An 18,287-nucleotide genomic window follows, 5' to 3' on the forward strand; every position below is an offset into this window, starting at 1 on the left:
AAAAAACAAAAATCAAATTAGTCTGATGCCATGAAAAGCTGTTAATCAGACAACATTTAGGCACTGAGCTTTTTAAAGACATGATAGAACCCTTTTGGGCTGTAAGATCTGTGAGGTTAAACTCTTAGAGTGAAATCTTACCTGCTGAGAATTTTAAAAATATAGACTAGGATGCTTCACTTATTGAAAAAGGAAAGGTTTTTGTTTTTTAAAATTTCCTTTGAAATTCTGAAGTCATCATATGTGTCAGATCCATCTGCCTGCACTGAAACTTGGCTGTCAGGTTCACATTTACAATCAGCCAGTTAAACTATGTATGAGGTTGCTTTCAGTAAGCGCGGCCATTAATGGTGAGATTGTTCTCAAGACTTATAATTATGAAAAAGCTGTCTGCTCCAAGAAATAATATAAGTCACTTTAAACTAAATGCTGTGCTTCTGTATCCATTAAAGTTCCCCAGATTGCCCGCAAATCAAGAGAAGCTCATCTCTGTTGGCCTTATGGGAGAAGATGTGGTTCAAACTAAATGAATTAATTGGTTTGATAGATAACTCTCCATAGGTTGCAGATTGGATTTCCACATAGCCTAGCATGTTGTTTTATTCACAAAGTATGTAGCATCTGAATACTGATAAGAAGCAATGTGAATATTGGAAAATAACTCACTAGTGTGAGTATAAGAGAGTAGGGATGTTGGGCTTGTATAGTCTATATCCAATATATATATATTTAATTTACATATTTTTTTGATTACCTGTGTGACTTATTTGACTAGTGTCCTTCATTTATCCTATGTCTTTATGGTGTTTTATTTCCAGAGGAGGTAAACTATATGAGTTTCAATGAACCACTGGTGCTAGGAGAGGAAAGTTACTCAGACTTCTTCCACAAGCATCTGCTGGATTTGCTGGACTTTCACCAGGCTAATTCACAAGCTCACCAATGCCTTCTGTCACCTGGTGAAAAGCTTTCTGAGATTTTGGAAAATGCATTTCTTTCTGTTTTTGAAAATAAGTTTGGCTTTTTACCATTTTCAGCAAAGGAACGCAGAAGCAATGTAATCCTGACCTGTTGTCCCATCTTTAATCTTAAGAATTTATCACCTGAGCCTGGAAAGTAAAGGGATTGAGGTGTTAGTTATCTGCTGTTGGGTTTGTCAGACCCCAGTATTCTCCAGAGTGGTTTTGATGCTTTTCCCTACAACCACGAGAACTGGAAAGATCCTTAAATAAAACCACCATACTTATGAATTTAATTTTTTGTAATCATCTGACCCCAAAGATGGCCCTCTGGTTCCTCTTCTCCCTCCATCAAGTACATTTTGAAAGCTTTGGAGTAAAATTATGGTAGCTGAAAACACTTTAAGACTTTCTGGTTTCTCTTCAGTGTTTCTTTCTACCTCATTTTATAGCATCATTTTGTATAAATTATTTTCTTCATCCAGCTAGGTAACCTGTACAGAACAGATTATCAGTTTAGAATAAACTTTTTCTCTGCATAGCAACATGATAAGGAACAGGACCTCATTTACTTCTAGCTCAGCCTCCACAGATTTCTTGTCATGCCTTAAATGGCTATTGTTGGCAAATTAACTTTTCCATACAACAAAAAGCCAATTACTTTCACCAGTGTTGTTGGAGTATCTTCACAGCAATTGTCCTCTCTGTCTTTGAAAAGTCATTAACATTCTTGGTTGTTTTCAAAGAATTCATAAAAACAGTTTGAAGGGTTTTCACTTAAGAGCTCTCCAAATGAACTCAGGTGTTACTTGAGGTGGAAAATGTGCAGCATGGCTAACTTTAAGTTATTTCCTCATGGAAAACCAGGTCTTTCTGGACTCTTCAGGAGAGTATTTACTTGTATTGGTTCAGTGCTGACTAATTGCATGAACAAAGAGAAGAATACTGGTTGTACCAACCATGAGAAAATCAGACCTAAATTAGATAAATGGCAACACATTTATCTGCGTCCGTGACAAGGCAGAGAAGAGAAATGATACTCAGTTATGATCTGTATCTGTTCTTCTTGCTAAATAATTTATATGCTTAACGTCTTGTGAGTAAGCCTTTATCAAATGACATGAAAATCCCTGTTGGTTCACGTTGTTTTTTTTTTTAATAACATCCAGTTGCAGCCCTGCTGTTGTCATTTCAGTCTTTGAAAATGTTTTTCACTTACCTGTTGTGGTGGAATGGGAGCTGAGACAGAGCCTCCAGTTTCTGATGTTTGCACTGTCTGTGAATGAGAACCCAGATGGTGTGCTCCAGCCCAGAGAATGGTTCCTGATCTCTGTGCAAAACGAGTCATCTTCTGTAATGAAGTTACGCTTTTACAGTGTGATGGCATGTTGAGTTACTTCAAATTCATTAGCTGTGACATTGTGTTATTTGAAGAATATGAAGAGTTGAAAACGAGTGGGCTCTGCAATGATCTTTAGAAACCCCAATTCGTATGTCCTACTTATCTGCTGTTCTGATAGCTAAAACTAATGGCGAGTGTTGAATCTCGTAGCCGGCCCGGATGTGCCAAAAAGGCAGTCTAAAATTAAATGGATACAACAAAGGAAAAAAAACAAACGTGTTAACTAGCAAAATTCTTAAGATAAAACCATGACCTGAAAATACAGAGACTTCTACAAAATTAATTCCTGCAAGGTCCCTTGGGATGTGGGAGAGAACGTGCTTGATTAAGCTGGTGCTAACCTTTCACAATCATATTTCTCTGATATTTATTCCTTGAAATAATGAAAGGGGACATGTCAGATGTGGGAAAGCCATAATGTACTCCATTGCTTGCTACTGTCCTTTTCTAACTTGAGTGTTCTTCTCCTCGAGCAAACTTTTAAAATAAAAAGTAAGCTCTCCATTCATTCTTTTTGTTGACCTTTATCGTTTAGTGGCTCTGCATTTGCACAGTTAAATGGCATGGTAAGAAATTTTCCATCCTTTTTCTAGCTCTAATGGTAGAGCACACAAAATCCTTACGGATACATGAAGGCAGATTTGGAGAATATAAAGATCTGTCTTGGTCTGTAGAGCCTGTGCTCCTGCTGAATGTTTTGCTATGTGTGAGAGCAGGCAAGTGGAAGGTCCTAAGGAAATAAATATTTTCTTCTTTTGTAATAATTTTTAAATTCTTTCCACAGTCGCATATTGCTCTGTTTCTCCTTTAAGTACATAGTTTTGTATAATTTCCCCCCAAATTGCTCCCATGGTGATAATGGAGGAATTTTCTCCCTGGGCGCCTCTGTGAGATGTTTGTATTGGGAATTGCATGTTCTATGCCCTTAATGAACAGAGGCAGGAATTTAATAACATAAGAGTTTAAAAGTGCGTAGGGTTTCTTGGAAGAAAAGGTTTTCCTTTCAGCTCCTCCACTTCAGTGTTTGCATTTATTGAAAATGTTGAGTTTATATGGAAGGAAGATCACATGGATGTGAAACCTAGATATTAATCACAGCTAAACACAATTCACTTTTCTGTTACCTGGGGACCATTGCATCATTTCAAATAGTCCTGGAAAAATAGTTCCAATGTAGCACACTGTGAAATACGTTTTTCATCTACATTTGATACTGGTAAAAATAATTTCCTTCTCTATATTTTAGATGTGATGTTAAATAATTCAGCTTAAATTCGTGACTGATCACCTGTTCTCTGTTTTTTCAGTCTCCATAAATGTGCTAAATAGATACTATAATTCATGAAACAGGAAACAGCTTCCTCTGTATATGTAGACTTAGTACCATGTACCTTAAAACTAATATCAAATAGAATATCTGAGTTGCAGTGGCATAAAATAAGAGAACAACCATTATTTTTCTGGATCTCTTTGAAGGATACAAACAGAGAATGAACCAACTGACATATCTTTAAAGTCTTACCTGTAGTCCCATCGTAATAAAAATCTTTATAACTGAATATAATCATTCTGTAGATTGCTTTTTAAATTGCATTCCGTATTATTTCTTGCTTCTTGTCCTAATATTGTTAAACATAAATTTGAAAAGTCCCCCAAGTGGAAAATTGATTTTTTGTCATATGTTGACCCCTATTTCGTTCTGATTTAGCACTGTATTTTCAGATAGCAAAGTAATATAGTATTTTAGATAAGTGTTTTGTTGTTTTTTTTTTTTAACTAACCAACAATTGCTGCTCCCACCCTAGCAGTCTGCTGTCAGGGCTAACCTCTGTTATTACAGCAGCTGTGAATCTGTCCTGCTCATCTCATGGAAAAGGCAGAGCATGGAAACTAAGATATCATAGCAATAGCTGAGGATGTGCTTTTGAGAGAAATATTCACATGGGCAGGAAAATCAAGTCACTTTGAATAAAGAATTATTTAATCAATTCCACAACTACTACTAATTTTTTCTAACTTTTCCCGAATCCAGAATTGTTTTCACAATTTTAATTTAGTTTTTAATTTTCACTAAAGTTCACATTCACAATTATATGAAAAGCTTTCATGCAATATGGGTGTAAACTTTACCAAAATGTTTAATCAAAACTCTTTCTGTAAACTACTTTTAATTTCTATAAATTACTTTTCTAGCAAAGTGTTTATGAAAGGAAAACTTCACTTCTAGTATTTTGCTTAATTTTGCTTATGTTGTCAGACTCCTTTCGTGGTTACTAAAGCCATTGTACACAAGACCATTGCTCACTGCCAGGAAGGGTGTAAAAACAAGCGGTTACTCTAGGTCAAAATGTCTAAGAAATAAAATAAAAAAGTGAAAATGTAACAAGAGTAAATGCCAGATTCTGCATTTGAGATGGTGTAATCCTGGATAGATGTAGAGGTTGGAGAACAAGTTGCTGGTGTGCTGTCCTGCAGGGAGGTACCTGGGGTTTTGGTTCACAGTTAGCTCAGTGTGAGTCAGCCAGGTGCCCTGCAGCTTAAGTCCAACTGTACCCAAGGAAAGGTTCTGCACCAAGCATGGAATTTGGCATGTCACATGGAACAGATTCCCCAGGGCCATGTTGGTCAGGAATAAATACTGAAGTCAAATGACAAAACAGAATTATACAGCTTACAATATATACTGATACTCTAATAAGTGTGATGTATATAAATCTAGGATGCAAAATTCAAAAATATAGAAATTATTGCAAAATGACAAAAATAGATCTGTGAAGAAGTTCATTTATTTAGTGCCAACAAAGTATATTATTATTTCCCCTATTTTTTGATAGATGCTCTTAAAATAAGAGGTAGCTGGCCTTATGGTGTGTAAAATGCTGTGAATACTGTAAAAGCCCAAGACAAATTTTAGAAATAAATCTCACAGCAAATTGACAGCACAACTGCATCCCTCAGGAAGGCAGTGCAGCTTCCAGTTACAGCCTAGGAGCCATTGTTTGAATTTAATTCAATTTCAGCCCTTTAATGTGGATACCGGTAACTTGCTGGTTTTCACTGGAGTCCCATCCTGTTAATTCTTCATCGGGCATCAGTGAACCTTGTGGCCTGAGTGGAGCATAAACAGCAGTGAGCTCGTGAGCAGTAGTGAATTCAATACATAGGGACAATAAATGTAGTTCTGCGGAGTTTTATCAGCTTCAACCAAGTTGGATGAACCCGTGGAGATAAAGTACCACTCAGGTATTAGGTTCAGAAGTAACAGAGCTTCTTCCTTTCTGTACAGCATGCATGTTGTAATTTTATTCCATCGTGGCTAAAACTTTCTAAGAATTTACTGGGTTGCAGTCTGATGAATCTAAAGCTACCTGCTGAAGATGAGATGTTTAACAGTGAATGGCTATCACTGAGGAGCTTGTGCTTCCTTATTAAGTACAGATTTCCATTGTTTTCCTGTGACTAAGCAGTTGGGAATATCTTACATAAGTATCTGTTTGTCTCTCTTTGGCAAATATTTTAATTAGCTGTGATACTCACAATCAGCCTTGCTTATTAATGGCCCGAATATGATTGGGCACAGAAAGTTCTTCAAACGTGGCAAAAGTTTGGTAGCTGTGGTGGACTTAAGAATTAGAAGTAGAGATATGCTTCTTTTTAGGTTTGTCCAAAAGTTGTAATCTTTCAATGTATTTTGTATTCTAGGATGTGATGTCAACATTCTTCCAGTTTGGGGCTTCTATCCAGCAGGAAGCCATCGTCATGCTTAAAATCATGCAGGATTATGACTGGCATGTGTTTTCTCTGGTAACCACCACCTTCCCTGGATATCGAGACTTCATCAATGTCATTAAGACCACAGTGGAAAATAGTTTTGTGGGCTGGGACATGCAGAACATAATCATACTTGATACTGCCTTTGGAGATGCCAAGACACAAATTCAGCTGAAGAAAATTCATTCATCTGTCATCCTGCTGTATTGTTCCAAGGATGAAGCTGTCTACATACTAGATGAGGCTCGTTCACTGGGCCTTACTGGGTATGATTTCTTTTGGATAGTTCCAAGCCTGGTTAGTGGTAACACAGAAATTACTCCCAAGGAGTTTCCTTCAGGACTCATTTCAGCATCTTATGATGAATGGGACTACAGTTTAGAAGCTCGGGTGCGGGATGGCCTTGGGATTATTGCCACTGCTGCATCAGCCATGCTGGAAAAGTACTCCTTCATTCCTGAAGCAAAAACTAGCTGCTATGGTCAACTGGAGAAAAATGACCGGCCATCTCACACTTTGCACCAGTAAGGTTTATTGTCTTTTTTTTTTTCTTTTCTACATAACCTTGGTAATTTTCCATTATAGTACCATTATGTGTTTCTTGAAGGAGAAAAATACTTTTTGTTAATCCCATCACACCCCTTTTAAACAATGGATTTCAACTGTTCTAAGGGACTATGCAGTAAGAATTGCTACATTGCTAACTGTACATGTGGAAGTACATGCTGTTGAGAATAAACACCGAGTCTGATGTAGAAGGCAACAGAAATTAGTCTTAGAGGGTATGAAATTTAAGTTAATAAAATAGCGCCATTGCATGCCTTAACTATGAGGTAAAATACCAAAAAGCTATTGAAGGCATTGCCTTTGTTACTGGGGTTCTCATTTGCATCAGCAGGAAGATGGTAGTATTTCAGAAGAAAAGAAATGTGCAATGTTAGGTAGGTGTTCCTGGAAATTATAGAAGTATTTACTACCTAATAACTGAAATCTGCCATTTCTTCTTGTGAGGATTTCATTTTAGTCACTTCTAGACCAGCTGTAAAAGTTCATATGCATTAATCCATGTTGGTATGGATGTTTTCTCAAAACAGTTTGTCATATGGGAACTTGCAAGGTTTAAATCAGGATTCTTTGTTATTTATGTATTAATTTTTTCCTTTTATTTATCCCCTTTGGATGTGGTACTCCTCATTACTTGTATCCCAAATGTTGCCTAATATATGCCCCACAGAAACATATTTTATCTGGTTTTTGAGAGGAAGTAAAAGGAAACTTGCATATTTTTATAGCTCTTTGCAATCTCTTATAGGGATATTACTAGGCAGCATTTATGAAATTTGTTTTGACTGAATATTGCAGATGAAGCTCTTTACAGGAAAGGAGGTTGGAACTGCCAGGAAAAGAAAACTCAGTGCCAGTTTCATATGGAAGTTTATGGGATGTTTTCAATCTTCTGAGATGTGCATATTTAGACTGGGAGTCGATTGCTGTATGATGTCCTGAAATAGTTGTTTTATTTTCTTAGAAAATGACATCTTTAAGGTACAACATGCTTCAGAAGCTCCCTTGTAGGCCACAGTGCTGAGTGAATGGATTTTAACACTCCATACATATATTTCATAAACAGTAAGGACAAAGCTGGGAAACAGTGCAGCCCTCTTTAGGTAGAATTTGCCTTTAGAATGACACTTCCACTTTTTTTGCGTGTCTCACTTTTCCTATCTCTAAGCCTCTGCTTCTAAAACTGTCAAAATTCACGGAAAGGATTGCAGAAAATCTGCGGCTCTTTCTTTGCTCCCATTCATTCCCCAGGGGAATGCCAGGAGGCAGCTCTGTGTTGGCTCACCGTTCTGGCATGGCTCCTATAGAGCTGCTGCTGGCCACCCACAGCTGGGGGCACTGCTGGCAGGACTGTCCTACCCATACCACGTATGTAACCCTCAAACCATTCTTCCTTCTTAATGCATTCGCTGAAATAGGTAACATTTAAATCAAATGTTATCTGCTTGATATCTTCTATGCCTTAATGGTGTGACCTGTGCAAACAAAGAAGCCCACTATTAATAATTTGAAGTTCTTTTCTGCAAAAACTAAGTAGCATACTGTGTTTAGAATACATTGGTCCAGTTAGACAGGCCGTAGCAACTTGAACTGCACAGGTTTGGCAGTTCACAGGTGTGGAGTTGAATTAGGCGTTCAGCATTCAGTGCAAGTTGTCTTCCTTCAAGGTATCATTTTTTTCTGATGAAAAATGTATGACTGCAAGAATAGGCCTTGTGAGTGATTGGACAGTGAGATTAGGTTTCACTAGGAAATTCTGCAGTGTGCACTGAATGATGTGCATTCAATGATGTTTTAATACAGTGCATTTTGGTTAATAAAGTCTTTTTCTGCTGCAGAACACTGAGCTGGGAAGTGAAAATATATTTTCTATACAGAAGATCCTTTGAGCTTCTCCAGCATCACATGAACAGGAAACAGGTTGTTTTTAATTTAGAAATATTAGTATTATGCTAAAATGAATAAAGTTTAATAGTCCTCCTTATATAATAACTCCCCAAGACTATTCTTGTTACATATAATCGGTAAGAAAAGCAATTTTATAGAAGCATTTAGCACTGCAAAGTTATCTCTGGGAGAGATCGCCAGTCACACCAAGGTGGATTAAGCAAGTTCATTGTACTTTATTTTTCTCATCCCTAAATTGTAAGTCTTTTCCTACATGAAAGTCAAAGCCTCTTCTAAAAATCACTGCCTAAATTGGGATTTTATTCTGAAATGTGATCTTTGTAGTTTCAGGCCACAAATAGTGCAGCTTTGTATTTTCAACTAAAAGATAAATGTGTAAGATGCCGTATTAAGGAGCAAACTTGAACAAAGAGTTTTGGAATATACTTACAATGATAAAAGGCTAAAATATTGTAAACAGCTGATGGACCTGGAGCCTGCTGTACTGGGTTGCTGTTCGTGCTAGGCGTTGCTGGTAGAGAAGCGGGACTGCACAAAGGGGCACTGCTTCTATGCTCAGGAGCAGACCATGCAGTGGAGAGCAGAAAAGTGACTCTATAAGGTGATGCCTAAGCAAAACCAAGCTCAAGAGGAGAGCAGAAAATGGGATTTAAAATTCCATCTGTTCTAATGACAGTCTAATTCAGCTCTAAACCCAGTATTGTATTCTAAGGCTATGCCATAATAGCTAATTTGCGTGTAAATGGAGATAGGTAATGCTTTATGTGCTGCTTCCCACATCTAGCGAGGTTCATCTCCGCTTATAAAGAAATTCTATGTAAAGAAAGCTATGAAGTGAAAGCTCCTCCTCCCTCTTTTTCAAATCCTTTGTGTATTAAATTGGCTTGAAGATATGTATGTTTTGAAGCACACAATTTATCCTTCCCCAGTCATGGCAATTCTAAAATGCTTTTATTAGCTTTCCAGACCCAGAAAAAACCTGCTTTGGTTTAGTTTTTGGAATGATCCGATCACTGTTCATTTCTGATACACAGGCAAAAATTACTGTTTCTTTATGAGTAAAGGATTTAAAATAAAATAGGCGAATCTTTTCCAACACATTTTAAATACATATCTATGTATTCAGATCTTTTGCCATTCATTTAAGACCTACAATCTTCCAATACAGAAAAATACTGTTGTGCGAGATACTGGCACCAGCACTGCAGGATAGCTAGAATTAGCAGCTCATTAAAGCAATGTCAGTTGAACAAATGCTCTCTCTCTTTCAAAAAAAAACATCTAAACAAACAGCAAAACAAAATAACCCTATTAGTTGTCATGGAAAATTCTGCTGCTGCATGAATAAAAATACTTCTGCATGGTTTAGCAGAATACTCGTGTTTAAAAGTCATAACCGTGGTGGGTTATGACTTAAAAACAAACAAACAAAAAAAACCATGATATGCCTGTCCAGTGGTCAGTTGTTGACCACACTGTGTTTAGTTACTTGTTTCCAAATACAACCAAAAAATAGACGGGATTTGGAGGCTCATCTTATTTTTTGTAGGGAAGTTGTTAGGGGCGAAAGAACTGTCCAAATTGCTCTGGGCAGGCTGTGGTTTCATGCTCTGCCCATGCATTGTTTCCATTATTCACTGTCAGCGAAGCCAGAGAGCAGCAGCAGCCTGAAGTCCAAAGGGGTCCAGATGATGGCCTCTGATAACATTTCATTTTCTTATCCATGCTGTTGTGCTGCTGTTGCAACTTGCCTATGAAACGTCTGCTCCAGATGATGAGAATGTGCTGTCCCTGAAGTCCTGGTATTCATTTATCAAGTTCAATATTTCGGTGCCAGCTTTTAGCAATGACAGATGCATTTTCCTCTTTTTCTTTCAAGTGAAGTCAAGTATTACTTGGATACAATGGTTTGATGGATAATCCAGCATATCTGTTTAATGTTTTCCAATTTTCAGAGATTTGTTCATTTCATTAAGTTCTGTCAAAAGACTTGGGGGGGGGGGAGGGGAGTATAATCTGCTTTATAGTCTGTTTGAAGATGTATTGTTATTTAATTATATAGGGAGGAAAATGCTTTTTTTACTAGTGGAAATGCTCTGGAGAAAAAACAAGTGTTATTTCATAGAAGCAGAGAAAGTTTTGGGTTGGAAGGGGCCTTAAATAATAGAATCACAGAACTGTAGAATGGCTTGGGTTGGAAGGGATCTCAAAGATCATCTAGTTCCACCCCCCCTGTCATGGGCAGGGTTGCCAACCACTAGACCAGACTGCCCAGGAACCCATCCAGCCTGGCCTTGAATGCCTCCAGGAATGGAGCATCCACAACTTCTCTGGGCAGCCTGTGCCAGTTTCTCACCATTCTCTGAGTGAAGAATTTCTTCCTAACATCTAGCCCAAAACTCTGCTCTTTCAGTTTAAATCCAGGGACAGAATGCATCCTCAGCAAGTTTGCTGACACACCAGAAGGCTGTGCTGCAATTCAGTGAGACCTGGACAGACTATAAAGCTGGGCAGAGAGGAACCTGATGTAGTACATCAAGGGCAAGTGTAGAGTCCTACACCTGGGGAGAAATAACTGCATGCATCAGTACACGTTAGGGGCTGACCTGCTGGAGAGGAGCACTGCAGAGAAGGACCTGGGTGTCCTGGTGGACAACAGGTTGGCCATGAGCCAGCACTGTGCCCTTGTGGCCAAGAAGGCCAGTGGTATCCTGGGGTGCATTAAAAGAGCATGGCCAGCAGAGTGAGGGAGGTGATCCTCCCCCTCCCCTCCGCCCTGGTGAGGCCACATCTGGAGTACACTGTCCAGTTCTGGGCTCCTCAGTTCAAAAAAAAAACAACCACAGAGAACTTCTAGAAGGAGTCCAGCAGATGACTGAAAAGATGATGAGGGGTCTGGAGCATCTCCTGTATGAAGAAAGGCTGAGAGATATGGGACTGTTCAGCCTGGAGGAGAGAAGACTGAGGGAGGGAATCTTATCAATGCTTATCAGTATCTAATGCCCAGGAGGAGGGGGCCAGACTCTTTTCAGCTGTGTCTAGACAGAACAAAAGGCAATGGGCACAGAATGGAACACAAGAAGTTCCATACAAACATGAGGAAAAAATTCTTGACATTGAGGGTGGCAGAGCCCTGGAACAACTTGCCCAGAGAGGATGTGGAGTTTCCTTCTCTGAAGATATTCAAAACCTGCCTGGATGCTTTCCTGTGTAACTTGCTCTGGGCAACCTGCAGGGCCTAGCTGATCTCCAGAGTTCCCTTCCAACCCCTGTGATTCTGTGAAAGACATCATGTGGGACCACATGAAAGGCCTTTCAGAAGTCCAGGTAGATTACCTCAGTTGCTCGGTTTACCTTCACCTCTGAGATGTTTTCTTTGTGCTTCCCATTTTTATATTCCAGCTTTGGTTTTACTACAGCCACTGTGTGTTCATAGCAGTGCATGGTACATAGGGGGATGATCTGAGACTGCCACCCAAGCTTCCGTAATTGTGTACGCTGCTTACTTGGTTTGTAGGGGGATAGCTAATTTGAGTATACTTTCAAATTAGGGCTTTGTGCAGGGATACACTAAATCATTAGGGCCAGTGAGCATACTTGAACACTAACAATTAGTTATTTTCACTTCTTATTATTCATGTGCTGTAAGTGCCCTCTTCAACAGTATAAAATTTTTCTGCATAGTATAGTTCTGTATAGCTGCATTAAACAGCAGGAACTGAGTTGATGAAACTTGTCGTTGTTTCCCTCAAAGTAAAACTAAACTTCACCAGCATCCTGATGTGGTGCTGGCATACTGATAAAGTGATTCTGAAATTACAGAAAATTTGTATCAGATTTTTTTCCCTGGTTGGGTCTGTTTAAGAGGCAGAAGAAACAAGTCAGTTACCAGCTGAGGCTTCCAGAACATTTTCCCAGCAAACAAAAAGAACAACAGCAAAACCCAAAACAAAACAACAACAAAAGAACAAGCACGGCCTGTTCTTTTAGTTGAGCACAGCCAGCTTTGGGGCTGGTAGCAAGTTTTGGAATTTTGGAATTCAAAGTAGAAATGTGAAGGGTACTGGAGAAGGTGCTGCTGCAGAGAACCAGGCAAGCTTCCCAGGGATGAGTTTGAGGTGCTGCTGAGATAAAAAAAGCTAATATATTTACTACTAATAATATTAGCTCACTAGGCCTTCTGGTGTTTGATGGTTTATGCTAGCCTGCGGCACCCACCCAACCAGCTGGACCCTTCCTAATCTTGCTCTCACCCATCCCTTTTCTTTTTTAAAAGGGTTCCCCAAGAGTTTAGTTGCTGGTCTGGCAGAACTGGGGCAAAATTACATTTCCAGACCTGGTGTCATCTAGTGCTTTAAGGAACAGCTGGCACAAGGTACAAGTAGTTGGCATGCCATTCCTTTTTCACAGTCACTGAGCATATTGTCCCCAAAACTTGATTCCTCCATGCTGGCTCAAGGCCTAGGGAGACGCAGTTCCAGGAGCAGGAGTTAAATTCAGAAGACTGAGGGCTGGGGATGTGGAGGAGGAGGAAGAGGCATGAAGAGGAGGCTCTTTCTTTGCATTATTGGGAAGGCTCTTAAGTGAGAAAAAAAAATCTTACATAGCCTATGATAAAAAATGGTCTTGAAAAATATGCTTATCTGTTTGAAAAATGCATCATTATCTTGTTTAATAGTGGTCTATTTCAGACCTATATCTGTACATACTTTATACAACATGTCATATGTTTTACATTCAGACTTTCTCAATCTAATTTTGTAGATGTTTTTTGGAAGGTTAACGATAGATCACTTTTTATCAGGTTTCTATTGATGAGTGTTTTCCATATTTCACAGTAGCATCAGAATAAGGAAGCTCAGCCCCGAAAAGATTAAAAAAAATAGGTTAAAAAAAAAAATAAAAAGCTTGGATTCCTTCCTGCTTCTTTAAGTATGATCCTGGGTGAAGGCCAGGCCCAAGCAGGCTGACGGTCTAGATTATTAAAATGATTGGTTCATACTGTTACTGGAGGAAAGTGAAATACCATTAGATGATGTTGGTAGTGAGATATTTCATCTCCCCTAAATCTCATTTTGGAAGTCCCTTATTTGGGAAAGGAGGAGGAGAGGTTTTTTTGTTTTTTTTTTTTAATGAAACTGGTATTTCCCTAAGTCTCTGCTGTTTCCCTCCTTTGCCTGAGGTTGTCACAGACTTGAAACACTGCCCCATGGTGAGGAATTCACTAAATAAAAAATGATAGTCTGCTGCAATGGCACCGGAGGGAGTTACTGGGCTTGCTGAGCTGGTGTGAGCTGCAGGAGTCATGGGACACATGGGAACTTCAGGTCATGTGCTGGACTTCACAGGTCCAATAATAAAGTTCTTGATCTTTCCAAATCTATAAACATTGCATTGGAAATCTTGAGAACACTTTTTAACCTTGGTGCTTCAAAGAGTTGCTGTAAATTGCATGTGAACAGTTTTCTGTTGAGATGTCTCAGCATTCCTCTTTTCAGTTTTGTTAAAGAAGGTGAAAAGAATTGTATAAATGTTTAAACGTGTTTTGAAATTTAGTACAGGCTTGGCTCTTTGCATGATAAAAACCTATTTTGAATTTAGTATGAGAACAGCTTAACTTCTGCCCCAAATTCCCATCTTTCATACATATATCACCTGGGGAATCTTAGTCATGAACTTCAGTTAGCAGAAGTCAATTAAGACTTCAGTGTCATAACACCACCACAGGGCCTCCTGCTATCACGTTGTTGCAAAGGTTGTTGCATTAATGAGGTATGAAAGCAGATGAACTACTAATCCAAGGTGTATGCTGCATTACTGCCTTCAAGTAAGGAGCATAAATAATTAAGCACTGCAATGTGTTAAGAACAGTAATATGCAATTCCAAAACTACTTCAAAAAAAAATATATATATGATAACAGTATAAATATTATAAATAATATTATAAGTATTATAAATAATTACAATATAAATAAATATATTTTGGCCAGTTCAGAAATGAAAGACATCTTGCACAGAACTAATCTTGGGTGAATTTAAAACTCTGTAAGAATAATGTATAATATAAATCCGTTCTTTTCTTCACTCTTCCTAACCACCATGCAGTGGTTTTTCTTAAGAGACAGGCAGCGTAGGATCCTGGCCAGCAGAAGCAAAGCAGGATGTCTGTCCTTTGTGGAGGAAAAATGACAACTCAGATGTGAATGTAGATTTTATTCTGAAAAACACAGGCAGTTGAATTTTGTACAGAGCAATCTGCTCAAGAAAACAAGAATCTCTTTGAAGTTCTTTTTTATTGCTGCAATTTGAGAAACTGGAGTAGCTCAGAGTGCGTCACTCACTGATACCTTTGTAGATGATAGTAAAATTTTAAGAGACTTTTACAGATTAGAGGACTTTTTTTTTAACTTGCAAGATGTATTTCACTACTAAATGGCTCATAAAATCACACCGTTTAAAATATAGATGTTTTTCATTTTAGATTTAATCTTCTTTATGTTGAGTGCTTGAGCATTACTGCAGCTACGGCACTGAGTCTTGTGATGGCACTTGAATAGCTTCTACTCTAGAGGATTTGTACATAAATCCCAAAAATATGATGAGTGCTGTTAGAAATCTAGGGTAAAAGTCCAACTAAAATTCACATGAGAAGGGTTCAACTCAAGCCTGATCACTAGTGACTATGCAATGAAAATCCTGACTGGATACTGAAGCCTTATGTAGTATGGTGCGAATGCGTGCTCCTGTCCTTAGGAGGACACTACGTTCTTGTCTCCCAGTTTTGCAAAAATGGGGGCATTTGTGCCTGACCCTATAAGAAGCTGTGCTCATTGGGAGAGGGTTGTTTCATATATATGAATCAGAAGACCTCCTGTAAAGGAAGGTAGGGAAATATGAATGCAAGCAGTACCTGCTTTCGCATTGTGTCCTTAGTTTTCCTTTGCGGTGGTTCCCTCAGCGTGCTATTCCTTGGGTCACAGTGTGTTTAATTTTCAGCAGTGGGTGAGCGTTGTGCTGGCTTCTTACACGTACCTGCCAGCAAGTTCTGCCTGCTGGTTTGCCACTTGCTCTCGAGGTGGCAAACACGCTTTTTATTTCTGAGCAAGCTCTTTCAGTGCTGGATGAAAAATGTAGTGTATGGGAAATTAGTTCAACTGAAAAGCAAAGTTCTGCCGAGGGGAAAATTTTCACGCTGAAAGTCTGTCATAAAATATGAGTTGCTGTGATGGGTGAATTTATAAATTGCTGTCAAACCGGTGCTGAATGGTGTTAATATGGTTGTTTAGGGCAGTGCTCATTTAATTATTAACTGTTATGATACGATATCATTATTTCTCCTGCATCTATCTTCTTTTATTTAGTGTGCTTTCTGCTGCTGGGATTTTCAGGGAGCTAAATCTATACAAAGCCTTCTGCTTTGAACGTGAGACTGAAGAATTATTTCTATGTCAGATTCACCAGGAGGCCACACTGCTACTACAGAAACAAATATACCATGTAAAACTGCACCAGTTTCTTGCAGATATAAAAGCACGGTGAAATGTGTGAGGAGTTTCTGGAGTAACTTTAAAGACCTCCAAAACACATCTCTCTGAGGGCTGGGATAATAGAGGTGTTAAGTGGAGGGTTCAAGAAGGAGAACTTGTAGCTGAAAACCTGGACTGAATTTCGTCTCATAGAATACACTGGGAACCAGGTTATTTCAGACCATGGATGTAGGGTGGACAGTATGCTATCTTCTGGAAGTGGCTCTCCCAGTAGGATGGGGCATGCAGTTTTTCCTCCCACTCACATGATAGCTTGGTCAGTCTCACATTGACAACCATGAGTTTGGTCATGTTGAAAATAAAAATATCCAAAGAACACCAATGCCAGTACCATCATTTTACTCACTTCCCTTTTGTGCCTGATTTTCATAAGTGTGGGAGTTTTGGGTAATGTGCAAAATGATAGATTTTTGTAATATCACAGTCCAGGGAGCACGGCCTATGTGCTCCAGTAGTTGAGACTTGTGGCAGCAAGATCCCCATATTTGTGCTTTAAATAAAAACTGCAGTTTCTCATCACTCTTTCTGACCCTGGAGCAGTAGAAGCAATCTGTTCTCACTGAGAAACACTGAAGCTGTGTAGAACTGGAACAAATATAAATACGGATTTATGTTATGATTCTATGGAAAATTTTGAGAGAAAAATGTTTTTTGAGGAAAGTCTAGACCAAAAAGAATTTGTTGAATGGCTAGAATGCATTTCTGAATCACCAAAAGGGCAGTACTTTGGAAACGAGGCTACGTGTTTCAATGACAAATGGAAAGCAATAATTAGGAATTAACAACAATATTTACTAAACTAGGTAGATTATATTAGAATTAGTAAAAACTAAATAAGGAATTTCAAACCTTCAGGGACAATGACTTGGTAGGGTTGATGTAATCATTGCTAATGACAAGATTGCTTATAAGAAGTAGTTTTCTGTCCTTAAAACATGCAGGTTAACGTGGCGATGGAAGAAGAGGATAGGGAAAGCAAACAACGGTGCTATGTCCCATCTTAGGAGAGGTGACACTTGTAGTAGCATTCTGAGTAATAGGCTTCTGTTGACATAAATTTGTAAATAATAATAATAAAAAAATCAGTTGGATAGATCTTCTCTTTTATAGCTGTTATACAGAGATGTGTGGTAAACAAACAGTTTTTGATTCAATGCCCAAGTCTAAAGGCAGGAAATTTGGGATTAAACCAGCAGTTTCAACAAAAGAAAAAATAAATCCTCCCCTTTTCTGTACGTTTTAGTTTGAAACCATCTAAAATGTTTTTTTTTTCCTACTTGGAGTGCTAATTAGTTTATATACAGTTTTGAAAAACACTGAAAATCAACCAAAATTAAAAAATACACATTTTTTTTCCTTTTTAAAAATATTGAAACGAAATATTATCAACCTCCTCAAAGTTTTCATTACAGTTATTTGACTGAAGGCATTAGTGGAAATTATCCACGTGTCACAATGACAGTTTGCAAAGCTGCAGTGTCAGCTCAGACACTGAGGTCTGAGCGGGTGAATGAGAGTAAATATTCTGACCTCTGAGTGAGGTCCTGCTAGTGAGACCAAAGTGTGATGTTACATGCAGGTCTGATGTGGATGTATTTAAAATGGTGCTGAAAAATTAGTGAGGTTGCACAAAATGCCAAAAAGATGATTCATAGAGTAGTATAAGTCATGCATGATGTGGAAACTACTTTAAAAATGATGTCTGCTTGAAAAATTGTATTATTTTTAAAAAATAATATTGTACTTTCTCCTCTGTGAATACTCCCCACAATGTTCAGCATCTCCACATTAGCAAACTGAGGCTTTACTAAACTTAACATTAAAAACTTTATGCTTTTTTACAGCATTAATGGGATTTAGCGTGTGGACTTCATCAGTGCTTCTGATGACAGGATTAGCTTGCTCATTATCTACTGGACAGCTTATTAATTTTTCACTGAACTTTTTTCTTTCCCCTTTCCTTCTAGGTTTATGATGAATGTGACGTGGGAAGGTAAAGATTTGTCCTTCACCGCCGATGGTTATCAGGCACACCCCAGGCTGGTGGTGATCGTACTGAACAAAGACCGTGTGTGGGAGAAGGTGAGCATCCTCAGTAGGTGAAGGACATGAGAGGAGGTAGGAGAGACTTGGCA

The 18,287-nt window shown here is 38.5% G+C and overlaps 1 protein-coding gene across 1 annotated transcript in view; it reads left to right on the forward strand.

The window, feature by feature from the left end:
• The window catches only part of GRIN2A (glutamate ionotropic receptor NMDA type subunit 2A), an 80,378-nt gene continuing 68,158 nt past the window's right edge, over positions 6,068-18,287 (forward strand). The window contains exons 1-2 of the mRNA XM_021411782.1: positions 6,068-6,656; positions 18,120-18,234. Coding sequence (XP_021267457.1) covers positions 6,070-6,656; positions 18,120-18,234 — 702 coding nt within the window. The 5' untranslated portion in view covers positions 6,068-6,069. The remainder of the gene's footprint in view (positions 6,657-18,119; positions 18,235-18,287) is intronic.

The sequence above is a fragment of the Numida meleagris genome, chromosome 13, assembly GCF_002078875.1.
Source record: "Numida meleagris isolate 19003 breed g44 Domestic line chromosome 13, NumMel1.0, whole genome shotgun sequence".
Lineage (NCBI taxonomy): Eukaryota > Metazoa > Chordata > Aves > Galliformes > Numididae > Numida > Numida meleagris.